A 24,341-nucleotide genomic window follows, 5' to 3' on the forward strand; every position below is an offset into this window, starting at 1 on the left:
TGTGTCCACAGCTGCTGCATTTGGGCTTGTCCTCATTTGCTGCAGCTGAAGACTTCACCATGCTGCTATTATTGCTCTACTTTCCAAGCCATTATAGCATTACAGTGGGCTTTACGCTCCCTTCCAACCTAAGCTCTTTCTTGATTCTATGATTGATTTTTCTAAGTTCAGCGCAATGTAGATGTAGTTTTTGATAGAGGACTCTTCAGAAAGGAGGGGAAAACTTTAATATAACTGTATCTCAGGTTTCAAAAGCCATTTTAGTTTTGTTTATCATTTGTAAATAGCAGCAATGGCTTTAGCCTACTGCAGCTTAGCTTAAGAACAGGGGAAAAAGAAAATGAATGATTAACGCTTTAGATACAGCGTGGGTGGCCAGTAACAGAAGGACTTGAGGAAAGTCAGCGTGACAATGACAGCTGTGATGATGCAGAGCACTACAGATGCTGATGTTATAGCTCCATACTTCAAGCTGATATAAATAAGAGGGGGCCCACAGATAACAGCCTTCTGGGATTCACAGCTTCAGTGGAAAAACCCTCACAGCCTGCAGTGTGTTTTGGATGTGTCCTAGAAGTGGTCTATTGTCCAGCCAGAGGCTAGATTCAGTGTGGCAAAATCCTACTCTTCAGAAGAGTATACTGTAAGGTTTTTAAATCAGAAATAGGTAATTGCTCAGCAGACTCCAGGAAGGACTTAGCCCATGGAAAGAAACAACCACCAACCAAACAAGTCACAGGCTACCTTATACAGAAATAAGTGAAACAATGGTTTGCATTGCTTTAAAAAGAAGCATTTATAGTAGCGTACAGTAAGGATTTCTTTTGCTGAAGTTGTGCTTGGTGTTGCGCTGTTTCTTTTTCCCACTACAACAGAAGAAATTGACCAACGCATAACCAATTACTTTGTTTCAAAATTCAATTTACCTCCCATCCAAAAGACTGGAGATTTTGAAATCTTTCATTTCTTTTTCTGCCTTAAAAAGAAAGCCTTCAACCCAAATTCTTTTCTTCTTGTTTATAACAACAAACAACAGATTTCATGTAAAAGCAACAGTGAGAGGGTAGGGGAAAAAAAAACTTCCAAAGCTAATTTTAGTCCTGCTGATTTCAGGAGCTTAGTGTTCCCGTCAAACTGAACAGGCTCCAGTGAGGTGCCCCACAGTCTAGCTGGAGAAATCTGCTCCTGGAGACCTAGTTGTGGCACCTCATACCTTACGTCTCATTTGGTTTTTAGGGTCATTGTTATCGGGTGTGGTTGTGTGTGTTTTTTTTGTTTTTTGTTTTTTTTTTGGTTGGTGGGTAGGGTGTGGTGTATTTTTTTTTTAGTCCAAGACTGCATTGATCCAAGACACAGATGGTACCTACTATAGTAAATCACTAGGAAAAAATCAAAATGTTTCACACTTCATTTTCTGTAAATTACTCCCCCTGGACTTCAGCAGTCAGCCAAAATTCAGCCACAAAAGCTACTTCTATTAAAAGGAGAAACTGATGGTACAATCAGGTATATCCTTGACACTAAATTGCATCTTTATATACAAGAAGGTGCTTTTCCTGCAACAAGTTAAGAAGAAACAATGAAAACATTTTTTTTCCTTGATGGTTCTCAGCCAGTACCATATCCAATCCTTCCATGAGCTCTTTCATTTTTTTTTTTAACTTTACAAACATATTCCTACCACTAGCTCTGCTTATTTCTTCCTCACTAGCTTCATTTACTGTGGGTTGTTTAGTGGGTTCTTATGTCATATACAGATAGCTCCACTAACCATTACCTCAACACCTTGTTTTAACTTCATAAGTTCTCAGGGAAAATCCCTTTGGTTATACATTTACGATTTGAATGTAGACCTCAGCACACAATTTTGGGTGGATTTGGGCTCTGTTATTTCAGCAACTTGGTTCCATAACGATTTTATCCACTTTTTAAACTCTCTTATCTTGGCTGTCAGATTCACTGAATCTTATCCAGTCTATAATCACATCCCTCCAGCTTCACACAGTCTTCCATCAAACAAAAATGGCAACACCCTAGCTCCTTTCAGCCTGAAAGAGAAATGCTTTATCAAAACCACTTGTTAAACTGTACAGGATTGCTGCCAAGATTCTTTCATATTTCAACCCCTTTTTCTACACTGAAAAAAGTCAATTTCCAACCAAGTCCTCCTGTGATTTTTTTTTTTTCTTTACCCTCCATCTAGCTTATTTTCTGCCACCAAGGGAGAAGCATGTTCAGCAGGCTGTCCTAAGAAGCATTCACTGTTTGTATTATGAAACTTGTCTATGTAAAGGGAGTCAAAATTCCTTGTATCTAGTGTCAAGAGCAGGCATCCCTTGCCAGATGTAAATTAAGAATGGATTTCCCAAAGACTTCCATCATACAGATGGGAGAACAGAATTAATATAAGCACCTTAATCATCTTTGGCACAAAATATGGCAAACTGTCCCACACTACCTTTAATTAGAGACTTAGATTAAGAAGCAGTAAAGCACTCCTGCTATTAAACTGTCTTTGCTACCAGAATGACAGCCTCAAACTGAGAAAGTATTTTGTTTTGTTCATTATGTGAGCCAAGTCCCTGGTAACAAGAAAAAACGGAATGTCACATACCTTTTTAAGAAGAGTAGAAAGGATGACCCAGAGAACTACCGACTTGTCAGCCTCACCTCTGTGCCAGGGAAGATCATGGAAGATCACGGAACAGATCCTCCTGGAAGCATACGGAAGGGAGAGAGCTGATAAGAGACAACCAGCATGGTTTTACCAAGGGCAAATCCTGCCTGACCAGCATAGTGGCCTTCTATGGTGGTGTAACTGCATCAGTGGACAAAGGAAGAGCCAATGCTGTAATCTATCTGGATTTCAGTAAGGCCTTTGACACGATCCCCTGCAACATCCTTCTCTTCAAATTGGAAAGATATGGATTTCATGGGTGGACTGTTTGATGGACAAGGAACTGGTTGTGACATTGTACCTGGAGAGTAGTTAACAGATCAATGTCCAGATGGAGATCAGTGATGATTGGCATCCCTCAGGAGTCAGTATTGGAACAGATGTTCTTTAGTATCTTCATCAGTGACATCACCAGTGGGATTGAGTACACCCTCAGCAAGTTTGTGGATGACGCTGAGATGTGAGGTGCAGTCAACACACCTGAGGGGCACTATGCCATCCAGAGGGACCTAGACAGGCTTGAGCAGTGAGCACAGGAGAACATCATGAGGTTCAAAAAAGCCAAGTGAAAAGCCTTGCACATGAATCATGGCAAATCCTGCTATCAGTACAAGCTGGAGTATGGAAGGATAGAGCACAGCCCTGCCAAAAAGGACTTGGGAGAACTAGTGGATGGCAAGACGGACATGAGCCAGCAATGTGCCCTCATGGTCCAGAAAGCCAGCTGTATCCTTGGCTGCATCAAAAGAAGCATAGCCAGCAGGGCAAGGGAGGTGGTCCTGCCCTTCTGCTCTGGTGAGGCCTCATTTGGAGTACTGTGTCTAGATGTGGAGTCCTCAGTACAGGAGAGATATGGACCTGTTGGGTCACATCCAGAGGAGAATGACCAAAATAATCCAAGGGATGGAACACCTCCCCAGTGAGGTCAGGCTGAGAGAACTGGGGCTGTTCAGCTCCGGGGAGACCTGATAGCCCTCTTTCAGTATCTAAAGAGGAACTATAAGAAGGAAGGGGACTGATTCTTTAGCAGGGTTTGTTGTAATAAGATGAGAGGAAAATGGCTCCAAACTAAAAGAGGAGAGATTTAGACTAGGTATATAGAAAAAAGGTTTTTCAGATAGTGGTAGCAAAGCACTGAAACAGGCTACCCGGAGAGATGGTAGATGCCCCATCCCTGGAGCTATTCAAGGTCTGGCTGGATGGGGCTCTGAGCAACCTGATGTCACTGTAGGTGTCCCTGCTCATTGCAGGGGAGTTGGACTAATTGGTCTTTAAGGGTCCCTTCCAATTTAAATGGGTCTATGATTCTATGAAGTAACTGATGGTAGGCAGTAGTGTCTTAAGCTGCAGTTCCACATTAAAGCTTCAGTTCCATTAAGCACTCTCCACTGCCAAGAGAGGTAGCCTTCTCCCCACATCCCTCCCCCAGTTTCTTCCCTCTGAGACGTGCTTTTGCCAAGTCCTTGTTCCAGCACACATTTGATTGCAGCACGAAGCCAATTCATCTCACTAAAACAGCAGAAAGTAAATTGGTTTTGGCTGGAAAGCAAGCTGAATTGGCGTACTATGTGATCGAGTGAGCACCAGAGTTGGTGCAAGACAAAGAGAAGACAAACTGTATGGCTAAAAACAGGAACAGTAAAAGAGGGCTAAGAGAGATGGGAATGGTAAACAGCAGAAAAAGCTGTTAACACAGTTCAACTGGAGCAGGAAATCATAGCCTTACTGTGCTCCAGCAATTTACAAAATGCACATCCAAGCACTCAGTTCCCATAACCATCACCTCATTCAAGGGACAGCAGTTCCTCTGATACCCACAAATTACTTAAAGAGGATTTTGCATTTAGCCCTACAATAGGGCTGCACTGTAACTGCTGCACATCTTAAGCCCAGATTCAAGAAGCACTGGTACCCCAAGTGTGCTGCTGTATAAGCCTTTGGAAAGCCAGGGATTTTTCTTGTCCCAGCTCTTCTCAGGGCTCTGCCTTGCACCACGGGCCTCGGGAAACTTTCCAAAGCTCCAGATTAGCCAGGCACCATGCCACATGAGCCCCACCATCCTACTGTTCCAGCACCAACAGCTCTCTCTGTGGGACTGCACAATGAGCAGCCAGTACACAGCAGAGCTGGTTCACGAGTCTGCCCCAGGCTCTCTACGCAAATGGAGATATCCCCTTCCAAAAAGCACTCATGTTTGTTGGTTTTTCAAAGCCTGCAGACAGTGGGCATCCTGAGGAGCAGCACAGCGTTCCTGTGGGGAAGCATCACAGGCTGGCAGCGTGGAGACAGAGCCCCAGAACAGCCACATGTTGCTTTACCAGAGAAAGGCCTTTCAGCAGAGCACCACAAAAACAGAGTGTACGCTGCATGTTTGCGCGGTTAGTTATCTACAAACCAGCATTACACCTGAGGAAATGAAGCAGCCACCTCCTTTTTCAAGCCTTCACCTAGTGTGACAGCCTTCAACCAGCCTGTTGCCACCCACCTGGACTGGTTTCCTAATTTTGTTTTGCTGCACGCCCTCCATGTCTTGTGCTGCGGGCCTTCCAACCCCAAGCACTGCGTGGAGACGAAGGTGGCTTTCAAAACAACAAAAATATTTTTAAAAAGGCAGCTGGTAGAGGGCTTGAATTCTCACCTTATTGACCTTCCAGTTTTATACCCTCTCGGGGCCCCTGCTTTCCAGAAGGAGAACAGGGGCCTCTGTTTATTAAAGTAAACAAGGCCAGGGTCACCCCACGACCCCGGGGTTTCGCTCTCCCCCGTACCCTGGCCGGGCGTGGTGGCGGCAGACCGCAGGGCTCGCAGCCCGAAGCCTGGCAGCTCCGGGCGGGTATGGCGCAGGTGCTGCCCCGCGCCAGGGGCCGCCTCCCCGCGGCGGGAGGAGCGGCGGAGGTGGAGGGCGGTCCTGGCCTGGCCGAGAGCCGGAGGTCCGCGCTGCCCTCAGGTGAGGGGCGGCGGGGCGGGGGGCCGCGGGGTGAGCTGCCGGCACGGGCAGGGCCTCGTCCCGCTGCGTTCTGGGGCTGTTAGCCGCTTTTCAAAGCGCCCTCTGCTCCAAACAGAGGAGCCGAGCTTTCCCCGAGGAGGGGAGTCTCTTTGTTAGCCGGAAAGAAAAATCGACTTCTTTCCTTAATGGCACCCGGAGGAGACGGAAGGGAAGTCATTAAGTGAGATCTGAGCTTGATCAGACAGAATCACATCGACCGTGGGTGCTGCTGCCCTGCTGCTGGGGATGGCGGCTGGGGCTGAGGGGGGTGGAGGTGCTCGTGCTGTGCGGAGGGATGTCACACAGCTTTGAGCTCAAATGGACAGCCTTCATTCTGCGGGGTCTGTTGTGGTACGACAAAGGAAAATGGCTTCGAACTAAAAAAGGGGACGTTCAGATTGGGTGTGAGTAAGATTTTTACAATTGGGTTAGTGAAGGACTGGAACAGGTTGCTCAGAGAATTAAAGGATGCCCCCAAACCCTTAAAGACATTCAGGTCAGGCTGGATGGGGCTCTGAACAACCTGATCTTGCTGTAGTTGTCCCTGTTCATTGCAGGGGAGTTGGACTAGATGGCTTTTAAGGGATCCTTTCAGCTCAAATGATTCTATGGTTCTATGATTCTTTCTCTGTGTGGCCAACAAACCTTGTCCTTGCAGAAGAGGTGGGAGAGTAAGAGCAGATCTAGTAAACAAATTCAGTGTAAAAAGCATTGAATATAGAAAAATGTCCTCCTTGATCAGTAGGAAAGGGTAGAGAATAATACTCTACTGAAGTTACTTGTAGTTTAAACAAGCTGGCTCTCTACTCTTCTTAAGGAAGCCTTTACTAAATCTGGAGTCAGCATGAAATGGATGCATTCTGTAGGCACTGGTCAATGAATAACTTTGAGTGGAGCTGTAAAATGAATCAGTTTTATTTCTCTGGTGCAGGAAGTTATTTTTTGAAAGGAAGAGTACATGTAAGAGACAAGATGGCTCAGGCTGGGAGGCGATACCAAGATAAGGAAGGCAGGTACCATGAGAATCATGGATCTGATGGATACAAGGAAGACAGAAAAGCGAGAAAACCAAACCCATACAATGGAAGGTATGTCTTATCACCTTAAAGGAACATATCACAGCAAGCCTGCGATGTTTGTCCTCTTGTTTGTTTTTAAATACTTTCACATTATGGTAGTAAAGAAAACATTTACGTGTAATCATGAAGCATGAGCATTTGATATTAAGAATCAGGAAACTATTTTACACTGAAATTTTGAACAGTGTTTAATCTTTCTATTGAGCTCCAGGGTAGCTGCAGGCTAAGAGGAAGCAAAAAGAGGCTGTGTGACACAGGCAGACCCGTGAATTTCATAGGGTTGTCTGGATAAAGCCAGATCACAAGTAGTTAAAGTATGATCATGACTGTTTGTACAGCTGCTTAAGGGACTGGTCAGCAGGTGACAGTAAGCCAAGGCTTGCCAATACACATTGTATTATTGTGTGTACCAGCATGGGAACTTACTGAATGTGCAGGTTGGTCTAGTTCAGCTTTGAACAAGTTAATGGTAATCCAAAACAAAATCAGTTTAGATAGCTGCAGTCAATAAATGTACTTGTTTAAGTGCCTCAGGTAGTTTGTGGCACATGATAGCAGGTCAGCCACTATCAGTGCAATAAGCAAATAAGCAAATGGAAGGGATGGAGTGACAAATCAATTCTCAGGATATTATACTTCTCCCTTCAGCTCGGATAGCCTACAGCATATTAGAACTGATCTTAGACTGTGTTTTCTCTGAGGGCATGCTGCTGGCTGCTTTGTAGGAGATCTGCAGCTGTAAACATTAGCAAATGAGCTTGGACAGTAAGGTGTTCTTCACACCTGCTTAGCCTTCGGGGGCATGGTTGTAAGGTAATAATAGAATCAAAGAGCGGGGAGGAGGTAGGTATAATAAAGGTCCTTTAAAAGCTGAAATACTGAAATTCTCCCTGATAATACACATTTAAGCTAGGAAAACGGGATGAGAATAAAAGCAGTAGTGAAGCGCTCTTGTGCGGACTAGAAAGAGTACTTTCAGCTAAGTATAAAAAATGTGGAGGATAATCCTATTACAAAAACTACATAGTGTATTTCTTTCTTCTGTCTCTTTTAATTCTTTAAGAAAAAAATGAGAGAAATGGGAATAGAAGTCAGCCTAAGAATCATCTTCAGGGGCTGAATGATTGCTCTTAGTGAAAGCATAGATTAAGAGCGGATATAGTTAAATTATCTTGAACTTATTTGTGGAGAGCAGCAAATGCTGGGGATGTATGAATCCCACTGTGCAAAAAAAAAAAAAAAAAAAAAAAAAGGAAAAAGGAAAAAAAAAAAGTGTGGGGTTTGTCATTTAGCTTCAGTTGCAACATGTGCAAGGATAGCTGTAAATTGAACCACCTCTTCTTAGTAAGGCTCTTCTCTGGACTTCTTGGTATTGCCGATACTTATAAATAACTGGACACACTGGAAAATGGTGGAAGGACCATAAGGGCTAACAGACCATCCCTACATACACTGAGGATTAGAGGAAGGGAAGCTGCAGCTACAGATTGTTAACAGCCATGGAGCTTGTTCTTGGAGTCAACCAAGAAACTGACAAGAACCAGTCTTTACTGCAACTAATCAAAATGCTTTTCCATCAGGTTTTTTTTTTTTTTTTTTTTTTATGAAGTTTGGCTTAACATAACATTTCCCCTGCGTACCAATCTTGAAAAGAACAACTGATTTTGTAAGGAAATTACAGTATTTTGGTGAACTCTTAGATTTATTGACCAAAAGACCTCCAGAACCCATAATTGAAGAAATAGGAAGAGTTTTGTAGGAACTGTAATTTGGGTGCCTAATGCTCTCATCCCTCGTGAGCCAAAACTATCTAGCCAAAGTATGTCTTTCACAATGCATTTCTGTCTGAAACTTCTATAGTACACTTTCTCTCTTTGCTGTGGAGAAAGAGTTGCATCACCCTGAGCTGGAAAGTCCTGAAGGAAAACAGGAGCAAAGGGGGCCAGAAGAGGCCCATTCTGAGGGGGAAAAAAACATCTAGAAGAAAGTTTTTTTTTTTCTTTCTTTCTTTTTCCTAATTGTATTCAGATACTGAACATTAGGGGAGGTTTTTTTGGTTTTTTTTTTCTTGTTTTGTTTTCTGGCAAGTAGCAAGATACAATAGAGAGAAGCAGCTGCATCAGAAGTACCAAAGGGATTGCTTTCAAGTTAACTGGAAGTCTTATAAATCACACGGCTTATTTAATTTATGTGACACAGCTGCGCAGGATGCCTTGGTGGTTGCACAAGACCCAGGACAAAGGTCAGAAAAATCAGGAATGTTTCAGCCAAAAAGAGTTGTTGGCAACTGCATGTGGAGTTGTTAGCGTTGGTCTTGTTATTGAAGGTCTTAATTAAAATGTAAAAAACTACAATGAACATGATTTAGTGTGAACGCATAAGATAAAATTTTTAAGTTAAATCTGGAATTGGATGAAGATAAACCATAGTGCAACGATGCTAGGAAACAAAACTACAGCTGAAAATGCTGATATGTGGATAAGAAATTCAAGCTAGTAATTGAATAGGAAGACTTAAAAACGATAATATGGAATAAGACTTAAAATATCCCTTTATAGTTTAACATCATCCAGCTGTCTGTGCTTTGACAAGTCAGGTTCAAACTCTCCTTCAAACGAGGGAGAACATTTAGATTAGACCAAGCATTTATGAAACAATTTACAGTTTCTTTTAAGCTGAGTGTTAACTCATTTTAAAAGAGGCAATTGTACTTTTCATGCAGAATAATCTAAATCTCACTAACCTTAAGCATTCATTAGGCTTAAGGAAGCCTGTATATCATTGCAGCAAACTGGACAATTCCATTTCAAAGTATATAAATGAAGAGTACCGAGATCCAAGAAATGAATTTATTTTGGTTGATTTTACATTCTTCTATAAGTATTATTAGGGAGGTCAGAAAAGAGAGAAGATCTTCAGTGGGCTAATGCTTTTCCCACTTCTAAAATCTTCAAAAATCTGCTTTTTTAAAAATCAAAAAGAATTGTCATTTTTGTTCTGTTGGCTACAGCTGTTACACCATTTTTAAGGAGGAGGGAACTCTCCTCACACCCTTCTGCTTGCTGCCTTTTGCAAGCAACCCAAGCAATTCAAACAGTGAGTAGATAACTTTCCAGGATAAGGATGAATGAGCATGGATTTATGTATTTTAGGAATTTGGGATGTTTGCTTTCAAAACACACAAGCCAAAAAGAACCGATACTTAAGCAGGAAGTTAGCAGGTTCCATTAACATGAGCATCTGAGAGTTTTTCACGTTTTAATGTTCACGAGAGACCATGATCTAATTTCTGTATATTACCCATTTACTCCACTGTAGGTCAGCAAAAGATATCCATGGTGGCCAGCACTCAAGGGCTTCCACTATTTGCTCAGACCCGTACTCTAAAGCTTCAGGAGCATCACAGGAGTACTTTGACCCACCACCACAGTATTACCCCACCAAGGAGACCTTCTCCATGAAGTGTTCAAAGGTATGCACAACAAGAGGTACGTGCAAATCTTCCTGCCTGCCATCCACACCTCCCCCTCCAAAGGCTGTTCTTGGTTTCCGTGCCTGTGTTCAGAAGCACAACAAAGTAAATCTGGGGCAATGCGTAAAATACGAAATTGAAATTCATGAATGACACGGCTGCGGGTTAGTAATTGTAAGTTAGTAATCTGAAGAATCTAAAAAGCAAAATTCAGAGAGTGTCATAGATACCTGAAGATGCGTGTCCAGAGTACGCAGTCACAGTATCAGCGCAGGTCATGTGTCGTGCAGCGAGAGGTAAGCTTTGGGATTTGGGAGTAAAATGTATTTGCATCTGTAGGTAACCTAAATACTGCTGGTGAAGCTTGGATGCTGGATTATTCCCACACATTCTTCTCACACCTTCTATCAACTCTGTATTTAATCCAGTCATCACTGCTGCATCTTTACAAAGTAACAGCATGTGAGACAGAGCTATTTTATGGACATGTAATCCAGTAAAACGGCTCTTCAGAAATGATCGTTATTTTTTCATAGCTAGAAAATGGGTACAGTGGGGAGAGAAATGAACGTGAATGTGGGAGGAAATCAGCCTTAACACTTTGCAAATGCAGTCCTGTAAATTGAAAAAATGTAGCTAAAATATGCATTTCTCCTTTAAAGTTTTCCCTCTTTTTTTTTTTTTTTTTTTTTTAAAAAAAAAAGGCTCACTACAGTCTAAGTGGAAAGCTTAGGTGCACAGGCTTTGATCAGAATCTCTAAACTGCCTTTCAGTGTTCTCCAATAAAGAGGCAGACAGAGAGTTTAGCTGTTGGCAACACCTTAGGACACATGAGATTGTTTCTTCACTCCATGAAGGAAAGTTAAATGCCCTTAATTTGTTCTCTTCGAATCTGTGAACAACTTGAAGAGTGACCTGCACTGTATTCTCTTGGAAACGTTGTAACTGTGTTTTTGTATGCAGTTTTGTTTTGCTCCCGTTGGAGTTCTAACTCGGACAGCTAGCAGAGCATGTTTACTGAAGCAGCACCGTGCTGATACTGTATCAGTAGTATCTTCTGCAGCAGCCAGAGGTTGTTTTAACTTGCCTGAAAAACCTTAGAAGACTCCCGAGTATTATTTTATCACAGGTCTAGAAAAAAGAAGTGGCAAGTTATTTTTATTTTCCCGTTTCACTAGCTGCTTAGGCTTATGGAGAGCTTAGTGTGGCTTGTGCTTTTTTTCCTCCCATTTGCTTCTCATTATTTCAGTGCATCAAGCATTATTAACATTTTCGAAATGTCCCAGATTTGGATGCATCCGTTGACGATGATGATTTCACTCCCACCCCTCCCCCAGGTATTGCTCAGTGTTTTCCAAAAATGTAATGTCTGAGCTTACAGTGGAGGAGGGAAAAGTGATCGCATAGAAAACAAACCCCTTGATTAGCAGTTTAATTTCAAAAAATGAGAAGAAATCAGAGGTTGGTAAAATGATGAGAATTCAGCTACTCATCGAACTTTTGAAAGTACAAAAAATTCGGTGCAATTTCTTAGAATTGTTTTGCAGAATTCTCTGTTCCCTGCGATCAGATAGCAAACGTTCTAATTGAAAAACTAACATGAACTTTTTGAAAGGAAGTCAGTGCATGTGAGCTACAACTTCTTACAGCATCGAAACTTCCTGGAAATGCTTTTGAACTATCTCTTTCTTTTGCCAATGGTTTATCAGCAGTCTGGTGAAATCCCCCTTCCCAATCGCCGTAATTTCAAAATAAAGCAGTATCAAGCAAGGATGGGAAATCAAGTGATCTACCACAGTCTTTTCCAAAGCAACAACTGAAATGTGAGCCTTAGCCTCTGAGTGTACGTCGTTCTTCTTTCACTGCACTTCTTACTTTTCCTTTCGCCCAGCAACTATACTTTTTGCACAAGTTGACCTGTTTGTCAAACTGTAGAGGAATTCTAGACAACCAGAGCTCTAAGAAGTATTTACTTCAGCCAGACACTGTGCTTCTCACCTGCAGTATCCCGGAAAGCTAAACATGAGGGTTCACAAATAGGCTGGTATGAAAGCAGTGATCCTTTCTAGCACCTTAGCTGCAAGCTGTAGCCAGAAAAAAAAAAAGAAATTGTTCTTCTGTCTTTTGTTATTGCCTCCTTCCCTCACTAATCCCTCCCCCAACGCTTTTTTTTTCCCCCTACAACTGCTTTAAGAAAGCAATCCCAACCTGAATATAATGGAAGAAACAACTGCCAACTGGTACTAACGTCTTTTGCCATCGGGAACATTTGATACCATCTAAAGAAACTTCAAACCATTCTGCTCCGTTTTAGTCCTTTCATCTTAAAAACAGAAGAAAAAAAAAACTGTTTAAAAATTCTGTGAGCAATACCCATTCAAAGCTGCGTAGGTAGGATTGGGTAGGTAGCAGTACCAGATTGTATAAGGACTGTACATCCTCCCAAATAGTATACTAGAGCGCAAATTTGGGAGGAATGTAGCAATTTGGACCAGTAACGAGCAAGCTGTCCTCTGGAATATTCACTTAACTTCAGATCGGTGGAATTTTCTGAACTCAAAAACAGTATGCACTTTGGTTGTGTTTCATACCTTTTTACAGTCTCCACCTGTTTCATTCTAGGGATGCTCTCGCATTCCACTGCTAATAGAGGTGTAACTCATGACAGGCAGCACAAAACAAAGATTTCTCTCTGAACTCCATCTGTTTGAAAACCAGTCATTTCCTTTTTATTTTCTTTCAGCCACTACAAATCTGTGAGACGATCTTTCCTTTTATCTCCCAGGAGCTTGTGACCTGTAAGAGCTTTTGGCTGGAGGCTTTACCATGAGCTTTTTGGAAAATCAGATGCGCTATCGCTTGGATTGCCTTTCTCCTTGTATCTGCTGATTCTTTCGAACCACTTCCTTCTATGAAACTTTTGACTCTCCCTTGCTCCACTAGCTTTATGTCTAGTTTCTATGTTTGTTTTTTAACAGGGAAATCACACTTGGGGATCTGCAGATTACAGATTCAAAAGACAATAAAAACAAAGAAGTTGGCCACCTTCTGCTTCCGTATTACACAGCAGCTTACAGAGTGGTGTCAAGCTGTGTTGATATTCTACATAATGGTATAAGAATTGGAAACAGTCTACTCTTGATAAAGACAAACTGTTCATCAGCTAAGGAACTAGTGCTTGGAATAACCATTTCTTACAGCTGAAGAACAATAGTGTGTGCTATTTAAAACAACACATTGAAAATAACAGTTTTTGGCCTTGGAATACTTAGAGCTGAAATTCTTTCAGAAAAACACATCCAGCTTGTTTTTCACGGTTAGTGCAGATTGAATTTCTATAGTTCTGTCTTCTGTTTAGGAAAATTAAATCAGTAATAATGTTTGCTTTGTCAAATTCAGTACTTTTGGTTACCAGAGGGATCGAAAGAAATGTTCAAGTCTGACTGCCATGCTCCTTCCTTCACATTATAGAGAGAGCAAAATCTGCACCAAACTCAGGAGGCAATTGCTGATCTTATACTGGTCATGGATATTTGGTCACTTTATCATCTCAAAAACTATTAATTACATTTTTATGCTGTGTATTGATGTGAAAGAGGCAGAGTGATGCAGTTGTAGGGTAATGCTTCTAGTTTTGCTGAAATGGTGAAGGTAAACAAAATTTCTCCCATCTTCAGTCAGTAGCAGGAACTGCTTGCACTTTTGCCCTGTATAGTATTGTACTGTGCTAGTCAGAGCTTCAGTGCTTACATTTTATTTTTTATTTATTTTTAATTCTTCAGCCCAATTGGCACTTAAGGGAGATAGCACTTTAAAAGATTAGGAAAAAAAATTGTGATATATAACTGACTAGTAGTAGTATAATTGAATCTCTGATCTTTGCTGTCATTAATACAGCTTGAAGAGGGGCCATGAATAGTGTCTGATTTCTAAAGCACATTGTAGGTGCTTCCAAAAATCGTGTCTTTAGCCTGCATTGCAACATCCCCAGTTGTTAAAGCCTTCAGACCGATTTCCTCTCAGAAAAAGACAGCGTTATCGTTTGTAACAACAATAAAAGTCTCTGACTTCAAACATGGCCAGAAGGAAATATCAAACCAAATTTATTAGGAGGAGGAAATAGAATGAGGGAGTAACAATGACTTTCTCCAAGATATACTTGTACATTAACAAGCCAGCATTAATTCAAACGTAAACATCTATAAGCTTTTGTTTTCACAAAGTAGTCCATGTTTTTCCTGTAGCTAAGGATGCTGGCAAATACTCTCGGTCTGGAAAAAGTACAGAGGTGAAAAGTCACCCTAGGCAGAGGGATCTCCCTGAGACACCCGCTTTGAGGTACGCCATTGTTCATAACAGCTATACTGCTATCATTATGTTGCACTGTTATGTCCTGAGACTGTTCTTTGAGAGTCTGACCTGAGAGCAGGAGGGAAAAATACTTTGCAGAACACGACATGACATCTGCAGGGAAATAGTGTTCTGCAGGAGGCATTGGACTGAAGTAAAAGACCTTCCGTAACTCCACTTACGCATGTTGAAAAGCATTAAAGGGTCATTCAATGTACATGGTGCAGATAACTTTACGGATTAAAATAAGTGTTAGTGAAGTATATTCAGCAGTACAAGATGGATCTTTTCAACAGTGTGGTCAATAGGATACATATGTTTCTGTGGAGGCACCTAGTGGGATTAGTCTTTATCTTCACATTTTGCCTCTACATTCTTAGCTCTTTTAAATTGTGCTCAAAGCTGTCATATGCTGTTCCCGTAACAGTTAATTTATTTCAACATATTTTTGCTATGAGGATGGAGCATTAACTTCCCCTGTAGTCTCATTTGTAGTTAGGTAGTATACCCCTTTTATCTCTTGCAAAGTATATTTAAATGCAGGGTGACTAACACCCTAAATTTTCCATCAGATTTTTAAATCCTGGAACTGTAAAGACAGGAGACGTAGTGGGAAATGGATAGAGCTATACAAATGAAGATAATCCAGCTGATTCAAAATGCTTAACTAAAATGGCACATTTACAAGACAGAGTGCATAGCAGAGCTGCAGGTAACCCTCCTGTTCTGAGGACTATTTCATCTGGAGTTAAGACTTTTTTGCTGTGAAATACAAATAGCCATTTAGCTCTAGAAAAACATGAAGGGGAGCTACAGTAGTTACAGATACCAGTTTCTACCTTCAGCAAATAGTTGCCCCGTCATTATATGGACTTCAGTCTGCCCATATATTTGTATCAATTGTTTTCATCCACCTTTGGGGATTTTGCTTGCGTATGTGATTGTTTTTAGAGAGAGGAGAACTACAATTGAGAATTTTCACCTAAGGTAGCAAGGAAAGATCCTTGCAAAGTTATGTTGGCTTTTAGTATGTGTTAGACTCTGGCCCATGTTTCCCTGCTGGGAAACCTTTGTTAAGTCTGCACTCTACCAGTATAAAAGAAGAGTGGTACCATCCTTCTTGCAAGACTACTGGGTTCGTCTTCCTCTCATCTTACCCAAATTCTAAGAAGCAAGAAAAATTCTTCTTTGCACAAAGTGGCTCTCAAAGCTGATTGATGATACAGCAGAGTGATGCTATATTAAATGTAGCTATATTTCTTGAGCAACTGATCACAGCTCCCTTAAAGGAGGAAAATCCACCCAGTCAGGAATGCTGCTTACCAGGTATGACAACCCACGACTTGTAAGTGAGTAAGGAGCTCCAGTTCACAGGATCCTCCAACCTGACCTACCTTCAGCCAGACTGTGGTTACTTAAGGAGCAAGAACACCCCGATGTTTGTACTCTCTAAAGGTGGCCATGTTTAAGTTAGAATGAAAGGAGTGGCTACAGAAAGTTGACATAAGAAACGAGCATTTCATTGTTTTCTGGACGTCCCAAGTTTGTTTCAGTTACAAGATATTTGTTTTACTACTTGACAGAAGTATGGGTACAGTAGGAAGAAAAAATGCTGTTTCCCGAAAGGCAGAGCATGAGGTGACTGTGCCGAGACCTAGCAGCACTACAAATATGTCTAAAGCCTTTTACAGACATTGCATTTAAATCAGTATTACCAAGTGCTACAGTTTCATGCACGACCTCCTGCCTTCCACCTTTTAGAAGGCTGTGGAAGGTGGTTCATGCTAGGTTAATAGGAGAAAAATTAAGAACATGCTTAGAAGCAATGCTTTAAAGGAACTACCGGGGAAAAAAAAAATTGTCTCTAGGCAGGGAAACAACCACTGAAACTGAATGGCTGGTAAATCAGTTTCGTACAGTGGTGGGAAACTGTGGGGATTGATACTGGTGGAGTAGTTCTGCAAATCAAGCCTACCCTTTTCTGTGACAGTTGGATAGAGCAGGCGGGACAATAATTGTTCAAGGGAATATTATGCACAGAAAAAAACCAAGAAAATACGTTTGGATTTGAGCATTCCAGTTATGCACATAGGGCTTCTGTCAACCACTGAAAACAAGGCTGCTTATCCTCTGAGATTTCCTCATGGAGAAACTGTCTTTAGTAAAGAAGGACAACTTCTTAGAAGATGATAGTAGTTGTTCTTTTCTGGAGCACATGAATAATTTAATTTTCCCAGTTTATAACTATTTCTTCCTCCATTTCCAGTAAGATGATATCTCAAACAAATGAGCCTACACGTACTGGGCGCTTATGTGCCATTAAAATTCAGTTGGCTCTGAGAACATGGTTCCCTTGGGTCCTTTGAAAAGCCAAGATTCAGTGAACAACTTTTGGTCTCATGTTGCCTAACTCTTGCTTTAGAGTTGTTTTTATTCCTTCTTTGAACATCAGGGAGATTTTAGCACAACTCGGTGAAGGCTAAATCCCACCAATGACTGAAGAGCACAGAGACCTACACAGAAAGTGGTGGCATGGGGAAGGTTTGTTTATGAGAAAGCTCTGTATTGCCCTGAACTTACATCAGTGAAGTTGGTTTCATTCTCATTACTGGTTTCAGTAAGAGTAAGATCTTGCTTTGTACTGATGTATATATAAGGGATGTAATACCATTAGCAAGATAGTTTAATGCTTTGCTTGCAGATTTAACATTTTAATCTATTGCGACTGTTTTGTCCATTTCATTTCCTCTTTGTTCTCCTCCACTTTTCCTTCCTCCCTGCTTCTGTCACATTTTTATCCCCTTCCAAAGGGGAACATCTCTCTTCCTTTGATGTTTCCTCCCTCTCCCACCCATCGCATTCCTCCTGCCAATTTAGCCCAGAGGTGACCAAAGCTGCGCGCTGAGCTGTGTACTTACCCTCTGTGGAATGCAAAACCTGCACTGTCAAGAGAAGTTCAGCACATGAGATCCTTTTCAGGACTGACCTCAGCTTTTGTAAGTCACTATATACGGTCAAAATACTTGTCTGCTCCTTTGGAAAAAAAAAAACAAAAAACAAAAAACAAAAACAAAACAAAAAAAATACCGCTACCTCTGAAAAGCAGACAGCTGCCCAAACTGCAAGGCAAAACAACAACTTTCCGTGAGAAAGGCTGGGAGAATTATTTTTACTGCATGCGCTGTAGCCTTTAGTTCTTCTCTTCCCTTTTCCTCGAGCGACCCCTAATGGGATGTGGCTCAAGCACCACTTACCTGTGTGGGTTGACACAGTTTCCTCATACTACCTGCCTGCCCTGTGCAAGCCTGTCCTGCCGTATGCCCATGGTACTGGGATCAAGGTATCCAAGAGGCACAGCCAGACACTTCTGGGGCTGCTGGTTGGGTACTACCGTTCCTGGTGGCACCTGGCCTGCAATGGAAGCAGAGGGAGAGAGCAAGCCAAAAGGCGCATGGAGAAAATGGGCATAAAATATCTGAAAAATACACAGAGATGTTAAATTGAAAGGAAGGAGTGATACCAAAAGAGTCAGTCAGGAGAAGGAGTCCGCCTGCAGTCAACAGAGGGAAAAAAAGTGACTTCTGGCCAAGATGCAGTGGATGGGGACACTTTGAAGGCTGCATCTATTTAGTCAGGCCCTCGTGAGGTTAGGGGGAGTTCAACAGAAACAGCCAGGACGGACTGTCCTGCAGATGAGTTTTTGTCAGCTACAGAAACACAGGGACAAATGTGAATTGACAGCATTACTTTATGGATACAAACACATACCTACGCTGATCCTGAATGTTGGGGTTATTCTGCTACAGATGGAAAAGCCTCTTCACAGCTTACTGCATATGAGTTTCAAACAGCCGTGTGTTACTGGTTACCACACAGCCAGATGCAGGGTAGGTTTATGAGACAAAGCACGCAGATTTAACAGCTCACCACACCTGAAAAGGAGAATTTCTGATTCTTCTCTGGCTGTGTTATTTCCCCTGCTAAACTTGTGCCAGCACAATTGCTCATCAGACCCTCTATGAGTCACTTGAAGTTGCTAAAGTTGCAGGAAAAAACAGCAGCACACAAGAAAGGAGCTGAATCGTTTCCTGCGCTTTTAATTTATTAAAACAGCTCTTGGAAGGACCCAGTGCTTGGCCAGAGTATTGCTGGGCAGGGGAAGAACACAATGACTGCCCAGCCAAGGGTAGGAGCTGTTAGAGTAAGGTCAGCTGCCTGTGGATCTGTATGCGTATAGCCTGCCTGCTTGCTTTGCTGCATTTGAGCTCACCGCTTGGCATAAGATAAAGCCATTGATCAATGTGTTAATGCCATGGCAATAGCCAAGCGTGCACTTAGTACGGAAGAGAGAGGAAAACAGTGAATAATAGATAAATAATATAAATTGAAAGACTGCATTTGATGGAAGAAAACCTATTTGTTACAGCAGGTATCCTACTCACAGCAGTAAAAATTGGATTCAAACATAGTTAACAATTAAAATAACTTAATTGAAATTATCACCCACTGCAGATTTGGATTTTATGGAATGAGTGAAGCAATCCTCTGGAAAGCTCCTGGCAACACAGCCTTCTGGATTGCATCAGTTCTTCTCACCTTTAGTGTTGAAAAGCAGAGTGGAAAAGAAGCACAGGAAAGGAAGCGGCAGTCCGAGAACCCAGACTTGAGTCTCATTACTTTCTCAGTATGGAGAGGGCTCATTCCCACTATGCTAATTTTAGGACAAGTAGTAACGGCCACAAGTTGCGCCAGGGGAGGTTCAGGTTGGGTATTAGGAAAAATCTCTTCTCAGAAGGAGCGCTGAGGCAGTGGCACAGGCTGCCCAGGGAGGTGATGGAGTCACCATCCCTGGAGGTGTTCAAGAATCGTGTGGATGTGGCACAGTTTCACAATTTTATGAATCTATGGTTTTCAGGCCTCCTGCCATTTTACATTCAAGTCTTGCAACACATTCATCATTGCATGGGATTAGGGAGTAGTTACAGAGAAAAGCAGTTGCCACTTTAGAAGAGTTTTTGACAATCTGGTTTCTGCAGCTGTATCTAACGTGAATTAGCTAACCAGCCTAGGAAAGTAGGAATGGTGATATAGACTCAGAAGTGTGGATTTGTCTTGGCCCTTTTTGCCTGCAGAACAATGCTTTACATAGATTATTGCTAGTATATACTAGTTAGTGTATGTTAACAGACTTAATATGCAAAATGTCACTGTTCTTCTGTTCCTTATTTCTCAAGTCTGTCCTATTTATGGTAGCATAGTAGATTGGGTATCAGCTTTTAACAGATAACAGGTCAAAGTTGTACAAGGCTTTTAGGGTGCCTACGTCAAGATTTGAACATATTGTAGGGCTTAATATTTCCAGTTAAAGATTGCATAAGGCCTTGGGAATTTCCATTAGTAGTCCACTTAAAAAACTCTGCTGGCTGCCATCGCAGACCTTTAATTCACAGCTTTGTTCTACATAGCCTTCATCATTTTAGGATTTTTCTTTAATACAGGAGTTCTTGTTACTGCATTTTTTATTTTTTTATTTGTTTTCAAGTCAATCCACTTGTTGCAGATAACTCCTGGAGTAGCTGCTAATGAACCTCTCTTCATTGCTTAGTTGCTCCAATCAATTCTACAACAGGCATGTGTGAAAACTGTACAGGTACATATAAAACCCACCCAACCTGAATAGCCTGCTTTAGGACATTTTTCACACATGCCATAAAGCACCTACTACTGCCATTAAAAATACAACAGCCCACACTGGTTTCATTTTTCATTCCATCAGCAAAGGAATGCATTATGCCAGTCCTACAGTAGTAGCTCAATGAAGGTAAGGCTTTGTATAAATACTTAGAAAGTTTTGGAACAGCAGCACTGAGGGTTATTTTCACAGTGTTATAAATATGGAGAGATTTGCAGCAGGTGCTAACTCTTAACAATGGAAAATTGCCCTTTCTAAAGCTCAGCAAGGGGATGTACAGGAAAAGCTGATACTTAGCATAGCCAAAAGCCCTTGTCAAACCAGCACAAGCACCTTCCAGTGAAAGAAAGCAGTAGCAGGAAGGTACTTCTTGCCTTGGCCCTCTGGGGAGGGAATAAGTAGGAGCAGAACAAGAATACCCAATAATCCATCATCCCTCGTGTGCTGCTTCAGCCCTTTCTTTTAAGCCCATACAGCCTTGACAGCAACCGAGCCATGGCTCAGGAGGAAAATGCCATGCTGATCAATGTTAGTAGCATGAAATGAAAGTCTGCATGCAGGCCACAGATCCCACCCCCACCCCTTTAAAGGCAAGCTTTGGACCACTCTGTCAAGCATCTTACATTCTTGGCTGTCAGGCTGCAGCAGGATAATAAGACTCACAATTCAGTAATTAGCTTCAGGACTTGAGGAGCAACACATGTGGTACACTACGGGTTTTCATTTCCTGAATAGGAAAGTCTATCTGTGCTACACTTCAACATCAGTCATGTTTACTAATCTTAGTCTGACCCCTAGTGAGCTGTCACAGAATAATCAGATTCATCTAAGCCATGCTGGTCCTTCCTGACAGGCAGCTACCACAAGAAGCAGCCATTTCTCCTAGTTGCTTTTATCAGTAGCATAGCACAGGGAAAAGAAGAGTAGGTTCAACTCAGAAGTCGTAAGGCTTTCTTTGGAAACTAGGCGTGTGTAAGAGAATACATGAAGTATCAAATTGCCTTACCTCAATACATAAGGTATTTTTGTCCTCTTCCCCCACTTTTTCTATACAATCTGTTTATTAATATTTATGAAGAGATTTTATTTCTGAAAGGGATGAAGGGATACACGATGAGTTCAAATTAAGAAACACTTAGACTCCAAAAACGTGTAAGTTAAAGCAGTAAACTTTTAAGGACCTAAATAACTTGCACGTTTTTTTTTAAGCCATTAGAGGATTGTAGGTTTTTGTCAGCTTTCACCTCAGCATTTTGTTCAGACTGTTTATGCCAAGTAGTTGCAGGCCAAAATACAATCGTTATTCGCTTTGCTTGGCAGTAACACAAGCACAGTAAAATCTTTATGGATTTTTCCCCTCACGGAGTCCCATTTATCAAACACGCTGACAAATTTTTAGAAAAGTAATTTGCCCGACTTCTGAAATGTGCCCATGAGAGCTTACACTCGTTTTTTTTCCCTTCTTCCCCTCAAAGAAGCACTCTGTTGTTACTGTAGCCAGGAGACTTATCTCAGTAACAGTGCTCTTTGTTTATGTTTTTGGATGTACTTCTATCACCCCCAGTTTGCACATGACTCTGATGTCTCTTCGTCTTTCTGCTCCTCGCAGGCATTTTGAAGTTTGTGGAAATCGCTGTTAACCTCCTGGTGCTGATTTGCGTGGGCGCTGCCCAAGCCTCTGTTGCAGGCTTCACTTCCATCGGTGGCTTGGGCATCGGATCCTTTAACCTGAATTCAGCCTACAGCCCCTTCGAGGGCACGGAGCTCCGGGAAGTGAGGGAGCTAGACATGCAGATCACCCAGATGAGAGCCCCCTGCGTCTACGGCGGAGTAGCCTTCAGCTTAGCAGCGGCAGCGCTCACACTTGTCTTCCTCGTTGTGGGGGCGAAACCCATCCACCGCCTCAGGATGGGGTTGCTCGGTGGTGAATGCACCTTCAGCCTGCTGGCTGGCGTGGCCTACATCGTCGCAGTTGGTCTCTACTTGCATTTGGTCAGCCAGGTGAACGCCACAGAGGCTTGCAAGAGGCGTGAGAGGCTGTACGCACGCCGTGGTTACACCTCCATGAACTGCGTGGTCCAGGGTGGTGACGCAGCCGTTGGCGTCTTTGGTGTAGCTGCCGCCTGTTTGTACTTTGCCAGCTTTGTGGTCTGCATCCGTGCTATTCGAACCGTCCGGGCCTTCCAGAGCCACATGGCCAAGGCTCAGCACAGTCCCAAAGGCAGCGTTAGAGACAGAAATGTCAGAAATGACCGCCCCATCCACAGGACCCCCGAAAGCTCCCACAGTGTCCAGGCTCTTGCCACGTTAGTGTGAAGTCAGCTGTGGGCCTGTGCTGGAGAACAGCAGCTTCAGCGAGGGGCAGGCACCAGACTGAAAGGCAACAAGTCCAAAATCCACTGTCCAGCAAGGTACTGGAAGTGTGTCTCAAATTACTGAATGTAAATAAAGTGTAATAAAGTTAGAATATCATCTCAGCATCTACAAGGCTTTTTTTGCATCAGTCTCTCAGACAGACTCCTGCATTTAAAATTTGTTTGATTCTAATGTTTTCACCCTGTACAGAGCAAATCTGAACAACAGTGGGACCATTAACAGGTTGTAATTGCAAAGCTGCCAAGCTGGTGTTAATAACCGCTTCTTTTCCGCTCTCTTGGCATAAGGAATTGAATATAAAGCCTGCATGAGCAGCCAGCTACACAGAGAAGTCCTTGAGCAGACCCTGTGCCTGTTGATGCATCCTGTTGATGTAAGCCACAATAGTCACAAAGCGGAGGACACTCAGGTGCCTTCCTGAATCGCAACCTGAGCTACACTTGTGACCTGTTTCACTTGGAACAGTGAAATATGCGATCTTTCGAGTCACGGGGGTCATCACATGGCAATCATGTGCTCCCTGAGGAATGCTGCCAAGAGGAACTAGCTGCAACTAACTTCAAAGGCAGTGCCTGGGTCCCGGCTCCAGGTCTGCTACATTTTTCTCATCTCACTGAGCACAAATCAGATGGTAAGAGGCAGCACATTTGTCAGCTATCTGCTTAATGAAGATACTGCTTGCCTCTGTAGCACGGTTTGGCTTGCTGACTGCAGCTGATGATGAACAGGGCCCAAGTCAGGTGTGCACTGGCTGCCATTGAGATTTTCAAGGAAATTCTGTAACAGTGACAAAACGTTCACGTATCCTTCCAATATCTAAACATGGAAAGCATGAGTGAACAGCAGTAATTGTATGCCCTCAGGCTTGAGAAAATAAGAGAACATCTTTTAAGAGTCCTTTTTTTGAGGAAGATGAAACAGATCACTGGACTTCATAGATGAGAGAGTGAAAAAAAAGGGCTATTGCTGAAGTACATAAGATTTGTCAGCTTGTGGTGAGGGAAGAGGCAATTTTGAGTCTGGCTATGGTCTTTCATTTTTGTCTGGCTCAGAATCACTGCCCAGATGAGGCTCTTTTGAACCACAATAGAGCTTATTTATTTTATACATTTTATATATATGTATGTATACACACACTCACAAAGACACATATCTCAGAGTACTGTAGTTGAGCTAATATACACCTAACAAGAAAACATTACAGTTCTGATAAGGAAGCGATTGCATAAGCCTTTACTGTAAGTATTTAACATTGATATAATATCTTAAACACTCTTTAATGATCAGAACATAAACAAACAGGCTCCATAGCATTACTATGCTTATAAGAAGACAGGAGACTTTTTGCAAACTTGCTGTGACTCACATTAACAATGATAGCCATGAAATCGAGGCTTTGATTTCTAGCTCTTTGCCCAGAACCAGGCCTCTGCTGTGCACCCTAAGAGATGGGGAATTCTGCTACAGGGATGTCTGGCATCCAGCTAAAGACACAATGAAGCACTAGTGGTTCGAAAAAGATCTTCAGCTCCCATCCACCTCCCTGCCAAGGCAATCCTGCTCTTTCCCATGCAGCTCAGCTCCCTGTCCGTCTCACCTCTGCCTTCCACTTCCCACTTTTGCACCAATCATTGGTCTTGAACTCCCCATGCACGGCTGCAGGGCCTGCTCCCTATCTCAAGAGTCAACATGCAGCCCCAGCGTTTCCG

The 24,341-nt window shown here is 42.4% G+C and overlaps 1 protein-coding gene across 3 annotated transcripts; it reads left to right on the forward strand.

Moving 5' to 3' along the window:
- LOC110394108 (MARVEL domain-containing protein 3-like) lies at window positions 5,475–22,743 on the forward strand. Of its 3 annotated transcripts, none has more exons than XM_021387781.1 (4): window positions 5,475–5,624; window positions 6,595–6,751; window positions 10,061–10,230; window positions 21,866–22,743. In XM_021387781.1, exons 1-4 carry the CDS (start codon window positions 5,513–5,515, stop codon window positions 22,570–22,572), a joined length of 1,146 nt encoding a protein of 381 aa, XP_021243456.1. In that variant the 5' UTR covers window positions 5,475–5,512; the 3' UTR covers window positions 22,573–22,743. The 3 variants fall into 3 exon arrangements, with proteins under 3 accessions (XP_021243456.1, XP_021243458.1, XP_021243457.1); XM_021387783.1 differs by lacking the exon at window positions 5,475–5,624 and adding an exon at window positions 5,649–5,832; XM_021387782.1 differs by lacking the exon at window positions 5,475–5,624 and adding an exon at window positions 5,894–6,067.

This window comes from Numida meleagris, chromosome 2, assembly GCF_002078875.1.
Source record: "Numida meleagris isolate 19003 breed g44 Domestic line chromosome 2, NumMel1.0, whole genome shotgun sequence".
In the NCBI taxonomy this organism is placed as follows: Eukaryota; Metazoa; Chordata; class Aves; order Galliformes; family Numididae; genus Numida; species Numida meleagris.